The sequence below is a fragment of the Lytechinus variegatus genome, chromosome 11, assembly GCF_018143015.1.
Source record: "Lytechinus variegatus isolate NC3 chromosome 11, Lvar_3.0, whole genome shotgun sequence".
NCBI classification, from domain to species: domain Eukaryota; kingdom Metazoa; phylum Echinodermata; class Echinoidea; order Temnopleuroida; family Toxopneustidae; genus Lytechinus; species Lytechinus variegatus.
Genome location: NC_054750.1, coordinates 29,233,115 through 29,249,864, shown reverse-complemented (window position 1 = coordinate 29,249,864; position 16,750 = coordinate 29,233,115). Strand labels below are relative to the sequence as shown.

The 16,750-nt window shown below is 35.3% G+C and overlaps 1 protein-coding gene across 1 annotated transcript in view; it reads left to right on the top strand.

Moving 5' to 3' along the window:
• Positions 1 to 2,994: 2,994 nt before the first annotated feature.
• The window catches only part of LOC121423516 (serine-rich adhesin for platelets-like), a 29,449-nt gene continuing 15,693 nt past the window's right edge, over positions 2,995 to 16,750 (top strand). The window contains exons 1-15 of the mRNA XM_041618867.1: positions 2,995 to 3,076; positions 4,165 to 4,233; positions 5,062 to 5,139; positions 5,656 to 5,727; positions 6,810 to 6,878; positions 7,707 to 7,784; positions 8,301 to 8,372; positions 9,456 to 9,524; positions 10,353 to 10,430; positions 10,956 to 11,027; positions 12,120 to 12,188; positions 13,017 to 13,094; positions 13,620 to 13,691; positions 14,774 to 14,842; positions 15,982 to 16,050. Of these exons, the coding sequence (XP_041474801.1) occupies positions 2,995 to 3,076; positions 4,165 to 4,233; positions 5,062 to 5,139; positions 5,656 to 5,727; positions 6,810 to 6,878; positions 7,707 to 7,784; positions 8,301 to 8,372; positions 9,456 to 9,524; positions 10,353 to 10,430; positions 10,956 to 11,027; positions 12,120 to 12,188; positions 13,017 to 13,094; positions 13,620 to 13,691; positions 14,774 to 14,842; positions 15,982 to 16,050 (1,096 nt within the window). The remainder of the gene's footprint in view (positions 3,077 to 4,164; positions 4,234 to 5,061; positions 5,140 to 5,655; positions 5,728 to 6,809; positions 6,879 to 7,706; positions 7,785 to 8,300; positions 8,373 to 9,455; positions 9,525 to 10,352; positions 10,431 to 10,955; positions 11,028 to 12,119; positions 12,189 to 13,016; positions 13,095 to 13,619; positions 13,692 to 14,773; positions 14,843 to 15,981; positions 16,051 to 16,750) is intronic.

Genomic DNA, 16,750 nt, shown 5'->3' with positions numbered 1-16,750 from the left:
GAGAGGGGTGGAAATTAAAACGGGGACTGAGAATAACGTAAAGTATGTATTTTAGTGTATGATGTTGCATTCACTTTTGATATGGTGAAAGCATATTTTGTGCATTTTTATACATGGTATCAAGTTATCACGAATCTTTCTTTTTTACTAAGGTAACTTTGAATATAGGACTACATATGTTCATATGAAAGTCGGAGCTCTATTTGTAACATCACTTTGTAATAAGTTTTCCACAAATGAATATAGACAAAAGAAGAAGAAAATCGGAAGCTAGGATGCAACATGACCTTGCATTCGACAGGCACATGCGAACTGAGGTGCGAGATGGCATTGCCTCACCCTTAAAAATGCAAACAGAAGATAAATAAGTGAAGGGGGAAGTTTTTTTGGGGGGGAAGGGGAGGGAAACTTACAGAATGATATGGTGGAAAAGAAAAAAACAGAGAGGGGCAAATGCCGAGCTTATACGACCCTCCAGCCCATGCTGCAGGCTTACCCTTCCCAGTATTTAAGAGAGATAACGACAAAATAAAAGGAAGTAGGAATAAACAAAGGAGATGAAAAAAGAGGTGAAAGAGAATACAAGAAAAACAAATAGTCGTGATAATGAACAGAAAATTGGCTGAGATTATAAGTGTGTAAGATAAAAAAAATATTGGTTTAAACTTTTGGTCGAATTGTAAATTCAGTGTCTAATCGCCGTGGCCTCCTCTTGTACCCATTAAATAAACTAGGAAACGAATGTAAATGGACAAATACAGGATGACGATGCGATCGCAACGCCCTATCGGCTGCGCAAAAAGGGGGGAAAAGAAATAAAGGAAAGAAGAGGGGAGAAGAAGAAGAAGAGGATTGAATAAATTGGGAAGAAGGGAGAATTTTCAAATAGTAAACCTTTCAGCGTTTCAGCTAGGTCAATTTGTAAAAATAAATAGTTCATTTCGCTCTTCATACTTCTAATAGTTTATTTAGAAGGTTGTGCACCCTGATCATTTTACAAGAAATACAGGTTTTGTTCTTAGTGCTTCATGTTTAAAAGAAATAATCTCGCGCTTCGCGCTCACATTTTATGTTTATGAGAAACATGTCCTATGCAAGATTTTTTTTTACTAAGGTCTATTCGTTTTTGTGAAAGCTGTGGTGTAGTGGTTCTGACTCTCGCCTTCTAAACAGAGGGTCGTGTGTTCGATTCCACTGCGGTCTATATAGCATCCTTTGGCAAGGCGAAATTGACACTTTGCCACTCTCCACCCAGGTGCAAAATGGGTACCCGGTAGGAAGCGAATGTTAATATATGTTTGAATTTGCCAGCGCCATTTGGAGGCTGCGATGAATGCAAGAAATGCTTCCAAGGAGTGGAAATTGTGCACTTTTCATTCGGGATTGAAATGAATGACTGATGTAATAATATGGTATAAGGTGCTTTGAGTCATTCTAAGAACTGTGATATATAAAAACTAGCTATCATTACGATTTTATTATTATTTTTATTGATTACATAATGTGCGTATCTCATTCATGATCAAATAAGTGCTTAAAATGCATTTAGAATATAAACTTTAATTTTAGTTTGAAATCTATGCCTCCATTATTTATTTTTGAGATATTTGTCCTATTCGTAAAGTCAAGCGCTGCCTAAACGGTCATATTTTCAGTCGAGTACATTAAAATAATCTAGTTCATAATTAAACGTTGCTTGAAACGTCTTTTTGTTCAGTATACCTGCTCGCATCACTACCAGGTTAACAAGTGCAAGAAACATTTGAAATGTCCACTTTAGAATCAGTAGAAAATGCTTGAAATATTCCTCAAAGTTTGTAACGCCCCCCCCTCCCTTCAAAAAAAAATCAGCTCGCGCTTCGCGCTCACAGGATATGTTTAGAAAACTCTTGAAATATAAATTTTAGGTTTGTTTAGTGATATACTAATTAGGCACCTTGACCCCGTTCTTCGTTACTTTTTGTAATGTTATTTTCTTGTAACATGTCCCGTTGCCCCTCTAGTGAACTGATCACAAATGTCTTTTGCTACTTGTGTACTCGTTCCATACATATGTGCATTGGATCCACACATTATTGATACGTTCTACTTGCCCTCTTATTCCCGTCCGCGCGTTCCCAAATCACTCCGCTTGCTATCTTATTCCAATCCGCACGTTCCTGAAACAGTCCGCTTGCCTTTTTATTCCAATCCGCACGTTCCTGAAACATTCTGCATGGATTCTTTTTTGCTTCCTGAAGCTGACCTGATCGAGGATGGTTTCCGGAAGATGCGGAAGGGTTTAGGAAGGGCGGGACATCATCAGGACATCGAGAGGACAAGGTCCCGAAGGTGTCAGGAATTCTATATCCGCGTCAAAATTTTGGTCGAGACCAAAATTTGGATGCGGACAAATTTTGATTTCCCTAACACCAGGAAGGGTTTAGGACAACGTGCGGATACTCCCAGGAATGTCCGGACAGGTTTCGGAAAGGTCGCGGATTTCACTTATTACATTCCGCGCCTTGTCCTAACGGTGCCTTGGCCCTAGTGGAAAAGGTGTATTAAACAACCCTGCTCTTGTGTAACAGACGATTGGAAATTTTTCCAACATTTCAGACTCCGCATCTTTAATTAAACCGACACACAGGTATACCTAATGAAAACCTTGTCTACCCCATTCCTTTTGTCTTTGATTTTGCTCCTTCCTTATGTCCCCTCTTCCTCTTTGTTCATTTCTTTCTTTCTTTCTTCATTCCTTCCTTCCGACATTGCCCGACACCAAGTACTTCTTCTGGTGAGATTATTTTTGCTAACTTTGGTTTTGTAAATTTATCACAACCGTTTTTTTTATGTTAATATTACTTCACCTTGCCCGCTTGGATTCGGCAGGGATAAGGAAGAGGGAAGGGATGCAAAGTTCATGAATTTAAATTGCTACAAATGTATTACCTTGCGTGGAAAATGTCTTGAATCGACAAACAAACATCATCATTTCATTGTTCTCATTACATTATGTCAGAATTAACATCCATCCAAGACGACACAACAACGCCCGATTCTACTACTACACTCTCTCCAACTGCTGCTAACTCTGGTAAGACAGCATTCCTCTCTCATCTTCCCTCGTGTTATCTCCTTCCCTTTACCAATAAAAGAACAAAAATAACATGATTTGGTATAATCATCAAATCCTTAAACACAACGGCAAGTGATAATATGATAACGATTATGTAGTTTATTTGGTAACTTTTGAGTGAAAAGTTTGCAAGAACTTTAGATCTGGAAATCAAGTAATAACTTTACGCATACAAAAAATAAGGAAATGACCCCTGCTGGAAAGAACACACCTTCACACAGTGCGATAAGAGTGTGAATATTTCACATAGTGGACTATCAAATGAAATGGTCAAATTCAAATGTCAAGTCCACTTCGGGAAAATTTTGATTTAAATCAATAGTGAAAAATCAGACAAGCATAAAACTAAATATTTCATCAAAATCGGATGTAAAGTCAGAAAGTTATATGATATTCTATAGTCATTTCAGAAAATGTAATTCCACATTTCACGAAATTTCATTTCACATTTCTCAAAATAGTTATATGTACAATTTAGTCAAATGACATGCAAATGAGAGAACCGATGATGTCCCTCACTCACTATTTCTTTTGTTTTGTATTGTTTGAATTATACAATATTTTATTTTTTACAGATTTCACAAGGTCCAACTTGAATGAACCATAGCATGGTATAGGTTAATGGTAACTTCACATGGTAAGGGTGAAATAAAACTTCGTTACGCAGGGCAATAAGGAGAAAATTAGAATTTTTAATATAATAAAATACAAAAGATATAGTGAGTGACGTCATCAGCTCCCTCATTTGCATACTAACGGGAATGTGCATATAACTGGTTTGTGAAATTAAGTAAAATTTAAAAATGTCATAACTTTCTTTTTTTTAACCGATTTTGATGAAATTTTCAGTGTTATGCTTGTTGGACTTTTCTCTTTTTATTCAAATCAATTTTTTGTTGGAGTGGACTTCATATTACGTTCCACACTGAAAACACACCGTAGCACACACTGTGGGACATTGTGTTTTTTGCAATAAGGTCACACTACCCTTGCACAATTATTGCTCTTTTCACATCATTTGATATTATATTGTCATTATTTGTCAGAATCAACTTTCATCCAGGACGACACGACAACAACTACTACAACACTCTCTACCACTGCCACTGACACTGGTAAGAAAGCATTCCTCTCTCATTCTCTGTCGTGTGCACTTCTCCCCCTTTCCCTAATGAAATAATACGTTGCAAAACTCTGGTGTTGATTTAACACCGGAGTTTTTGCAGTGTAAAAATAAGGCAATTCGGTATCACTCAAGGGCAAGTAATGATAATGACTGTTTAGGTATGTTATGCTTGACAATGAAATGTAATGATTATTTTGCCCCCAATAGGTCTAGAAATGAAGTAATGGGTATAGATGCATACATGTGACAATGTGAAAAATAATTGAATGGCCGTTGCTGGAAAGAACACAGTTTCATTGTGATCACACACTCTAAAAAATGAAGTGCTAATTTAGCTCTTAAAGAGCGTGTATAGTGACTGCACTTCGGAATGCTGATTTGTCTAGTTCAAATTTGAACTGGACAAATCAGCACTCCGCATCTTTAATTAAACCGACACACAGGTATACCTAATGAAAACCTTGTCTTCCCCATTCCTTCTGTCTTTGCTTTTGCTCCTTCCTTATGTCCCCCTCTTCCTCTTTGTCCATTTCTTTCTCTCTTTCTTCCTTCCTTCCGACATTGCCCGACACCAAGTACTTCTACTGGTGAGATTCTTTTTGCTAACTTTGGTTTTGTAAATTTATCACAACCGTTTTTTTTTTTTGATGTAAATATTACTTCACCTTGCCCGCCGGGATTCGGCAGGGATAAGGAAGAGGGAAGGGATGCAAAGTTCATGAATTTAATTTGCTCCAAATGTATTACCTTGCGTGGAAAATGTCTTGAATCGACAAACAAACATCATCATTTCATTGTTCTCATTACATTATGTCAGAATTAACATCCATCCAAGACGACACAACAACAACACCCGATTCTGTTTCTACACTCTCTCCAACTGCTGCTAACTCTGGTAAGACAGCATTCCTCTCTCATCTTCCCTCGTGTTATCTCCTTCCCTTTACTAATAAAAGAACAAAAATAACATGATTTGGTATAATCATCAAATCCTTAAACACAACGGCAAATGATACGATTATGTAGTTTATTTGGTAACTTTTGAGTGAAAAGTTTGCAAGAACTTTAGATCTGAAAATCAAGTAATAACTTTGCGTGGAAAATATAAAGGAAATTACCCCTGCTGGATAGAAGACACCTTCACACAGTACAATCACAGTGTGAATATTTCACATAGTGGACAATGAAATGGTCAAATTTTAAAGGTCAAGTCCACCTCGGTAAAACATTGATCTGAATCAATAGTGAAAAATCAGACAAGCATATAATGCTAACATTTCATCACAATCAGATGAAAAATAAGAAAGTTGTGATACTTTGCAATAAGGTCAAACTTTGCGATAAGGTCAAACTATTGCACAGTTATTGCTCTTTTCATATTATTTGATATTATATTGTCATTATTTGTCAGAATCAACTTCCACTCAGGACGACACGACAACAACAACTACCACTACACTTTCTCCAACTGCCGCTGACTCTGGTAAGATAGCATTCCTCTCTCATTCTGTCTCACGTTATCCCCTTCCCTTTACTAATATAAGAACAAAAATATCATGACTTGGTATAATCATCAAATCTCAACGGCAATTGATAATATAATAACGATTATGTAGTTTATTTGGTAATTTTTGCGTGAAAGTTTTGCAAGAACTTAAGACCTAGAAATCAAGTAATAACTTTACGCATAAAAAAAATAAGGAAATGACCCCTGCTGGAAAGAACACAGCTTCACACAGTGCGAGAAGAGTGTGAATATTTCACATAGTGGACTATCAAATGAAATGGTCAAATTCAAATGTCAAGTCCACTTCGGGAAAATTTTGATTTAAATCAATAGTGAAAAATCAGACAAGCATAAAGCTAAATATTTCATCAAAATCGGATGTAAAGTCAGAAAGTTATATGATATTTTATAGTCATTTCAGAAAATGTAATTCCACATTTCACGAATTTTCATTTCACATTTCTCAAAATAGTTATATGTACAATTTAGTCAAATGACATGCAAATGAGAGAACCGATGATGTCCCTCACTCACTATTTCTTTTGTTTTGTATTGTTTGAATTATACAATATTTTATTTTTTACAGATTTTACAAGGTCCAACTTGAATGAACCATAGCATGGTATAGGTTAATGGTAACTTCACATGTTTAGGGTGAAATAAAACTTCGTTACGCAGGGCAATAAGGAGAAAATTAGAATTTTTAATATAATAAAATACAAAAGATATAGTGAGTGACGTCATCAGCTCCCTCATTTGCATACTAACGGGAATTTGCATATTACTGGTTTGTGAAATTAAGTAAAATTTAAAAATGTCATAACTTTCTTTTTTTTAAACCGATTTTGATGAAATTTTCAGTGTTATGCTTGTTAGACTTTTCTCTTTTCATTCAAATCAAATTTTTGTTGAAGTGGACTTCATATTACGTTCCACACTGAGAACACACCATGGCACATACTGTGGGACATTGTGTTGTTTGCAATAAGGTCTCACTACCCTTGCACAATTATTGCTCTTTTCACATCATTTGATATTATATTGTCATTATTTGTCAGAATCAACTTTCATCCAGGACGACACGACAACAACTACTACAACACTCTCTAACACTGCCACTGATACTGGTAAGAAAGCATTCCTCTCTCCCTCTCTGTCGTGTGCACTTCTCCCCCTTTCCCTAATGAAATAATACGTTGCAAAACTCAGGTGTTGATTTAACACCGGAGTTTTTGCAGTGTAAAAATAAGGCAATTCGGTATCACTCAAGGGCAAGTAATGATAATAACTGTTTAGGTATGTTATGCTTGACGATGAAATGTAATGATTATTTTGCCCCCAATAGGTCTAGAAATCAAGTAATGGGTATAGATGCATACATGTGACAATGTGAAAAATAATTGAATGGCCGTTGCTGGAAAGAACACAGTTTCATTGTGATCACACACTCTAAAAAATGAAGTGCTAATTTAGCTCTTAAAGAGCGTGTATAGTGACTGCACTTCGGAGTGCTGATTTGTCTAGTTCAAATTTGAACTGGACAAATCAGCACTCCGCATCTTTAATTAAACCGACACACAGGTATACCTAATGAAAACCTTGTCTTCCCCATTCCTTCTGTCTTTGCTTTTGCTCCTTCCTTATGTCCCCCTCTTCCTCTTTGTCCATTTCTTTCTCTCTTCCTTCCTTCCAACATTGCCCGACACCAAGTACTTCTACTGGTGAGATTCTTTTTGCTAACTTTGGTTTTGTAAATTTATCACAACCGTTTTTTTTTTTGGATGTAAATAAATATTACTTCACCTTGCCCGCCGGGATTCGGCAGGGATAAGGAAGAGGGAAGGGATGCAAAGTTCATGAATTTAAATTGCTCCAAATGTATTACCTTGCGTGGAAAATGTCTTGAATCGACAAACAAACATCATCATTTCATTGTTCTCATTACATTATGTCAGAATTAACATCCATCCAAGACGACACAACAACAACACCCGATTCTGTTTCTACACTCTCTCCAACTGCTGCTAACTCTGGTAAGACAGCATTCCTCTCTCATCTTCCCTCGTGTTATCTCCTTCCCTTTACTAATAAAAGAACAAAAATAACATGATTTGGTATAATCATCAAATCCTTAAACACAACGGCAAGTGATACGATTATGTAGTTTATTTGGTAACTTTTGAGTGAAAAGTTTGCAAGAACTTTAGATCTGAAAATCAAGTAATAACTTTGCGTGGAAAATATAAAGGAAATTACCCCTGCTGGATAGAAGACACCTTCACACAGTACAATCACAGTGTGAATATTTCACATAGTGGACAATGAAATGGTCAAATTTTAAAGGTCAAGTCCACCTCGGTAAAACATTGATCTGAATCAATAGTGAAAAATCAGACAAGCATATAATGCTAACATTTCATCACAATCAGATGAAAAATAAGAAAGTTGTGATACTTTGCAATAAGGTCAAACTTTGCGATAAGGTCAAACTATTGCACAGTTATTGCTCTTTTCATATTATTTGATATTATATTGTCATTATTTGTCAGAATCAACTTCCACTCAGGACGACACGACAACAACAACTACCACTACACTTTCTCCAACTGCCGCTGACTCTGGTAAGACAGCATTCCTCTCTCATTCTGTCTCACGTTATCCCCTTCCCTTTACTAATATAAGAACAAAAATATCATGACTTGGTATAATCATCAAATCTCAACGGCAATTGATAATATAATAACGATTATGTAGTTTATTTGGTAATTTTTGCGTGAAAGTTTTGCAAGAACTTAAGACCTAGAAATCAAGTAATAACTTTACGCATAAAAAAAAATAAGGAAATGACCCCTGCTGGAAAGAACACACCTTCACACAGTGCGATAAGAGTGTGAATATTTCACATAGTGGACTATCAAATGAAATGGTCAAATTCAAATGTCAAGTCCACTTCGGGAAAATTTTGATTTAAATCAATAGTGAAAAATCAGACAAGCATAAAGCTAAATATTTCATCAAAATCGGATGTAAAGTCAGAAAGTTATATGATATTTTATAGTCATTTCAGAAAATGTAATTCCACATTTCACGAAATTTCATTTCACATTTCTCAAAATAGTTATATGTACAATTTAGTCAAATGACATGCAAATGAGAGAACCGATGATGTCCCTCACTCACTATTTCTTTTGTTTTGTATTGTTTGAATTATACAATATTTTATTTTTTACAGATTTTACAAGGTCCAACTTGAATGAACCATAGCATGGTATAGGTTAATGGTAACTTCACATGTTTAGGGTGAAATAAAACTTCGTTACGCAGGGCAATAAGGAGAAAATTAGAATTTTTAATATAATAAAATACAAAAGATATAGTGAGTGACGTCATCAGCTCCCTCATTTGCATACTAACGGGAATTTGCATATTACTGGTTTGTGAAATTAAGTAAAATTTAAAAATGTCATAACTTTCTTTTTTTTAAACCGATTTTGATGAAATTTTCAGTGTTATGCTTGTTAGACTTTTCTCTTTTCATTCAAATCAAATTTTTGTTGAAGTGGACTTCATATTACGTTCCACACTGAGAACACACCATGGCACATACTGTGGGACATTGTGTTGTTTGCAATAAGGTCTCACTACCCTTGCACAATTATTGCACTTTTCACATCATTTGATATTATATTGTCATTATTTGTCAGAATCAACTTTCATCCAGGACGACACGACAACAACTACTACAACACTCTCTAACACTGCCACTGATACTGGTAAGAAAGCATTCCTCTCTCCCTCTCTGTCGTGTGCACTTCTCCCCCTTTCCCTAATGAAATAATACGTTGCAAAACTCAGGTGTTGATTTAACACCGGAGTTTTTGCAGTGTAAAAATAAGGCAATTCGGTATCACTCAAGGGCAAGTAATGATAATAACTGTTTAGGTATGTTATGCTTGACGATGAAATGTAATGATTATTTTGCCCCCAATAGGTCTAGAAATCAAGTAATGGGTATAGATGCATACATGTGACAATGTGAAAAATAATTGAATGGCCGTTGCTGGAAAGAACACAGTTTCATTGTGATCACACACTCTAAAAAATGAAGTGCTAATTTAGCTCTTAAAGAGCGTGTATAGTGACTGCACTTCGGAGTGCTGATTTGTCTAGTTCAAATTTGAACTGGACAAATCAGCACTCCGCATCTTTAATTAAACCGACACACAGGTATACCTAATGAAAACCTTGTCTTCCCCATTCATTCTGTCTTTGCTTTTGCTCCTTCCTTATGTCCCCCTCTTCCTCTTTGTCCATTTCTTTCTCTCTTCCTTCCTTCCAACATTGCCCGACACCAAGTACTTCTACTGGTGAGATTCTTTTTGCTAACTTTGGTTTTGTAAATTTATCACAACCGTTTTTTTTTTTGGATGTAAATAAATATTACTTCACCTTGCCCGCCGGGATTCGGCAGGGATAAGGAAGAGGGAAGGGATGCAAAGTTCATGAATTTAAATTGCTCCAAATGTATTACCTTGCGTGGAAAATGTCTTGAATCGACAAACAAACATCATCATTTCATTGTTCTCATTACATTATGTCAGAATTAACATCCATCCAAGACGACACAACAACAACACCCGATTCTGTTTCTACACTCTCTCCAACTGCTGCTAACTCTGGTAAGACAGCATTCCTCTCTCATCTTCCCTCGTGTTATCTCCTTCCCTTTACTAATAAAAGAACAAAAATAACATGATTTGGTATAATCATCAAATCCTTAAACACAACGGCAAGTGATAATATGATAACGATTATGTAGTTTATTTGGTAACTTTTGAGTGAAAAGTTTGCAAGAACTTTAGATCTGAAAATCAAGTAATAACTTTGCGTGGAAAATATAAAGGAAATTACCCCTGCTGGATAGAAGACACCTTCACACAGTACAATCACAGTGTGAATATTTCACATAGTGGACAATGAAATGGTCAAATTTTAAAGGTCAAGTCCACCTCGGTAAAACATTGATCTGAATCAATAGTGAAAAATCAGACAAGCATATAATGCTAACATTTCATCACAATCGGATGAAAAATAAGAAAGTTGTGATACTTTGCAATAAGGTCAAACTTTGCGATAAGGTCAAACTATTGCACAGTTATTGCTCTTTTCATATTATTTGATTTTATATTGTCATTATTTGTCAGAATCAACTTCCACTCAGGACGACACGACAACAACAACTACCACTACACTTTCTCCAACTGCCGCTGACTCTGGTAAGACAGCATTCCTCTCTCATTCTGTCTCACGTTATCCCCTTCCCTTTACTAATATAAGAACAAAAATATCATGACTTGGTATAATCATCAAATCTCAACGGCAAGTGATAATATAATAACGATTATGTAGTTTATTTGGTAACTTTTGCGTGAAAGTTTTGCAAGAACTTAAGACCTAGAAATCAAGTAATAACTTTACGCAGAAAAAAAAATAAGGAAATGACCCCTGCTGGAAAGAACACACCTTCACACATTGCGATAACAGTGTGAATATTTCACATAGTGGACTATGAAATGAAATGGTCAAATTCAAATGTCAAGTCCACTTCGGGAAAATTTTGATTTAAATCAATAGTGAAAAATCAGACATGCATAAAGCTAAATATTTCATCAAAATCAGATGTAAAGTCAGAAAGTTATATGATATTCTATAGTCATTTCAGAAAATGTAATTCCACATTTCACGAAATTTCATTTCACATTTCTCAAAATAGTTATATCATGTATATGTACAATTTAGTCAAATGACATGCAAATGAGAGAACCGATGATGTCCCTCACTCACTATTTCTTTTGTTTTGTATTGTTTGAATTATACAATATTTTATTTTTTACAGATTTTACAAGGTCCAACTTGAATGAACCATAGCATGGTATAGGTTAATGGTAACTTCACATGTTTAGGGTGAAATAAAACTTCGTTACGCAGGGCAATAAGGAGAAAATTAGAATTTTTAATATAATAAAATACAAAAGATATAGTGAGTGACGTCATCAGCTCCCTCATTTGCATACTGACGGGAATGTGCATATAACTGTTTTGTGAAATTAAGTAAAATTTAAAAATGTCATAACTTTCTTTTTTTTTAACCGATTTTGATGAAATTTTCAGTGTTATGCTTGTTGTACTTTTCTCTTTTTATTCAAATCAAATTTTTGTTGAAGTGGACTTCATATTACGTTCCACACTGAGAACACACCTTGGCACATACTGTGGGACATTGTGTTGTTTGCAATAAGGTCTCACTACCCTTGCACAATTATTGCTCTTTTCACATCATTTGATATTATATTGTCATTATTTGTCAGAATCAACTTCCACCCAGGACGACACGACAACAACTACTACAACACTCTCTACCACTGCCACTGACACTGGTAAGAAAGCATTCCTCTCTCATTCTCTGTCGTGTGCACTTCTCCCCCTTTCCCTAATGAAATAATACGTTGCAAAACTCAGGTGTTGATTTAACACCGGAGTTTTTGCAGTGTAAAAATAAGGCAATTCGGTATCACTCAAGGGCAAGTAATGATAATGACTGTTTAGGTATGTTATGCTTGACGATGAAATGTAATGATTATTTTGCCCCCAATAGGTCTAGAAATCAAGTAATGGGTATATATGCATACATGTGAAAATGTGAAAAATAATTGAATGGCCGTTGCTGGAAAGAACACAGTTTCATTGTGATCACACACTCTAAAAAATGAAGTGCTAATTTAGCTCTTAAAGAGCGTGTATAGTGACTGCACTTCGGAATGCTGATTTGTCTAGTTCAAATTTGAACTGGACAAATCAGCACTCCGCTTCTTTAATTAAACCGACACACAGGTATACCTAATGAAAACCTTGTCTTCCCCATTCCTTCTGTCTTTGCTTTTGCTCCTTCCTTATGTCCCCCTCTTCCTCTTTGTCCATTTCTTTCTCTCTTTCTTCCTTCCTTCCGACATTGCCCGACACCAAGTACTTCTACTGGTGAGATTCTTTTTGCTAACTTTGGTTTTGTAAATTTATCACAACCGTTTTTTTTTTTGGATGTAAATAAATATTACTTCACCTTGCCCGCCGGGATTCGGCAGGGATAAGGAAGAGGGAAGGGATGCAAAGTTCATGAATTTAAATTGCTCCAAATGTATTACCTTGGAAAATGTCTTGAATCGACAAACAAACATCATCATTTCATTGTTCTCATTACATTATGTCAGAATTAACATCCATCCAAGACGACACAACAACAACACCCGATTCTGCTTCTACACTCTCTCCAACTGCTGCTAACTCTGGTAAGACAGCATTCCTCTCTCATCTTCCCTCGTGTTATCTCCTTCCCTTTACTAATAAAAGAACAAAAATAACATGATTTGGTATAATCATCAAATCCTTAAACACAACGGCAAGTGATAATATGATAACGATTATGTAGTTTATTTGGTAACTTTTGAGTGAAAAGTTTGCAAGAACTTTAGATCTGAAAATCAAGTAATAACTTTGCGTGGAAAATATAAATGAAATTACCCCTGCTGGATAGAAGACACCTTCACACAGTACAATCACAGTGTGAATATTTCACATAGTGGACAATGAAATGGTCAAATTTTAAAGGTCAAGTCCACCTCGGTAAAACATTGATCTGAATCAATAGTGAAAAATCAGACAAGCATATAATGCTAACATTTCATCACAATCGGATGAAAAATAAGAAAGTTGTGATACTTTGCAATAAGGTCAAACTTTGCGATAAGGTCAAACTATTGCACAGTTATTGCTCTTTTCATATTATTTGATATTATATTGTCATTATTTGTCAGAATCAACTTCCACTCAGGACGACACGACAACAACAACTACCACTACACTTTCTCCAACTGCCGCTGACTCTGGTAAGACAGCATTCCTCTCTCATTCTGTCTCACGTTATCCCCTTCCCTTTACTAATATAAGAACAAAAATATCATGACTTGGTATAATCATCAAATCTCAACGGCAATTGATAATATAATAACGATTATGTAGTTTATTTGGTAACTTTTGCGTGAAAGTTTTGCAAGAACTTAAGACCTAGAAATCAAGTAATAACTTTACGCATAAAAAAATAAGGAAATGACCCCTGCTGGAAAGAACACACCTTCACACAGTGCGATAAGAGTGTGAATATTTCACATTGTGGACTATCAAATGAAATGGTCAAATTCAAATGTCAAGTCCACTTCGGGAAAATTTTGATTTAAATCAATAGTGAAAAATCAGACAAGCATAAAGCTAAATATTTCATCAAAATCGGATGTAAAGTCAGAAAGTTATATGATATTTTATAGTCATTTCAGAAAATGTAATTCCACATTTCACGAAATTTCATTTCACATTTCTCAAAATAGTTATATGTACAATTTAGTCAAATGACATGCAAATGAGAGAACCGATGATGTCCCTCACTCACTATTTCTTTTGTTTTGTATTGTTTGAATTATACAATATTTTATTTTTTACAGATTTTACAAGGTCCAACTTGAATGAACCATAGCATGGTATAGGTTAATGGTAACTTCACATGTTTAGGGTGAAATAAAACTTCGTTACGCAGGGCAATAAGGAGAAAATTAGAATTTTTAATAATTATAATAAAATACAAAAGATATAGTGAGTGACGTCATCAGCTCCCTCATTTGCATACTAACGGGAATGTGCATATAACTGGTTTGTGAAATTAAGTAAAATTTAAAAATGTCATAACTTTCTTTTTTTTAACCGATTTTGATGAAATTTTCAGTGTTATGCTTGTTAGACTTTTCTCTTTTCATTCAAATCAAATTTTTGTTGAAGTGGACTTCATATTACGTTCCACACTGAGAACACACCGTGGCACATACTGTGGGACATTGTGTTGTTTGCAATAAGGTCTCACTACCCTTGCACAATTATTGCTCTTTTCACATTATTTGATATTATTGTCATTATTTGTCAGAATCAACTTTCATCCAGGACGACACGACAACAACTACTACAACACTCTCTAACACTGCCACTGACACTGGTAAGAAAGCATTCCTCTCTCATTCTCTGTCGTGTGCACTTCTCCCCTTTTCCCTAATGAAAGAATACGTTGCAAAACTCTGGTGTTAATTTAACACCGGAGTTTTTGCAGTGTAAAAATTAGGCAATTTGCTATCACTCGAGGGCAAGTAATGATAATGACTGTTTAGGTATGTTATGCTTGACAATGAAATGAAATGATTATTTTGCCCCCCCCCCCAGAACTCTAGGTCTAGAAATCAAGTAATGGGTAAAGATGCATACATGTGAAAATATGAAAAATAATTGAATGGCCATTGCTGGAAAGAACACAGTTTCATTGTGATCACACACTCTAAAAAAATGAAGTGCTAATTTAGCTCTTAAAGAGCGTGTATAGTGACTGCACTTCGGAGTGTTGATTTGTCTAGTTCAAAGTTTAACGGTCAAGTCCACCTCAGGAAAATGTTGTTTGAATCAATAGTGAAAAATCAGACAAGCATAATGCTAAAATTTCATCACAATCGGATCAAAAGTAAGAAAGTTATGACATTTTAAAGTTCCGCTTATTTTTCCACAAAATAGTTATTTGTACAATTTAGTCATATGAAAATGAGAGAATCGATAATGTCCATCACTCACTATTTCTTTTGTTTTGTATTGTTTGAATTACACAATATTTAATTTTTTACACATTTGACAAGGTCCAACTTGAATGAACCATAGCATGGTATATGTTAATAGTAATTTCACATGTTTAGGGTGAAATAAAACTTCGTTACGCAGGGCAATAAGGAGAAAATTAGAATATTTATATAATAAAATACAAAAGATATAGTGAGTGACGTCATCAGCTCCCTCATTTGCATACTGACGGGAATGTGCATATAACTGTTTTGTGAAATTAAGTAAAATTTAAAAATGTCATAACTTTCTTTTTTTAACCGATTTTGATGAAATTTTCAGTGTTATGCTTGTTGGACTTTTCTCTTTTTATTCAAATCAACTTTTTGTTGAAGTGGACTTCATATTACGTTCCACACTGAGAACACACCGTGGCACACACTGTGGGACATTGTGTTCTTTGCGATAAGGTCACACTACCCTTGCACAATTATTGCTCTTTTCGCATTATTTGATATTATTGTCATTATTTGTCAGAATCAACCTCCACCCAGGACGACGCGACAACAACTACTACAACACTCTCTACCACTGCCGCTGACTATGGTAAGAAAGCATTCCTCTCTCATTCTCTGTCGTGTGCACTTCTCCCCTTTTCCCTAATGAAATAATACGTTGCAAAACTCTGGTGTTGATTTAACACCGGAGTTTTTGCAGTGTAAAAATTAGGCAATTTGCTATCACTCAAGGGCAAGTAATGATAATGACTGTTTAGGTATGTTATGCTTGACAATGAAATGAAATGATTATTTTGCCCCCCAAGAACTCTAGGTCTAGAAATCAAGTAATGGGTAAAGATGCATACATGTGAAAATATGAAAAATAATTGAATGGCCATTGCTGGAAAGAACACAGTTTCATTGTGATCACACACTCTAAAAAAATGAAGTGCTAATTTAGCTCTTAAAGAGCGTGTATAGTGACTGCACTTCGGAGTGTTGATTTGTCTAGTTCAAATTTGAACTGGACAAATCAACACTCCGAAGTGCAGTCATTATACACGCTCTTTAAGAGCTAAATTAGCACTTCATTTTTTAGAGTGCACTGCAGTGTTTTCACATTTTCGTCTATTTGAAAACATACACACTTTTAAAATGCTCAAATTCAACAGTGTGAAGATATTATTACACTGAGGACACCTCGACAATGGGACTGTTCACAGCGTGTTCACATTGGGGACCATTAGAAAATATACACACTGTAAAATGCGCAAATTCAACAGTGTGTTCTTTTTGAAAATTAATTT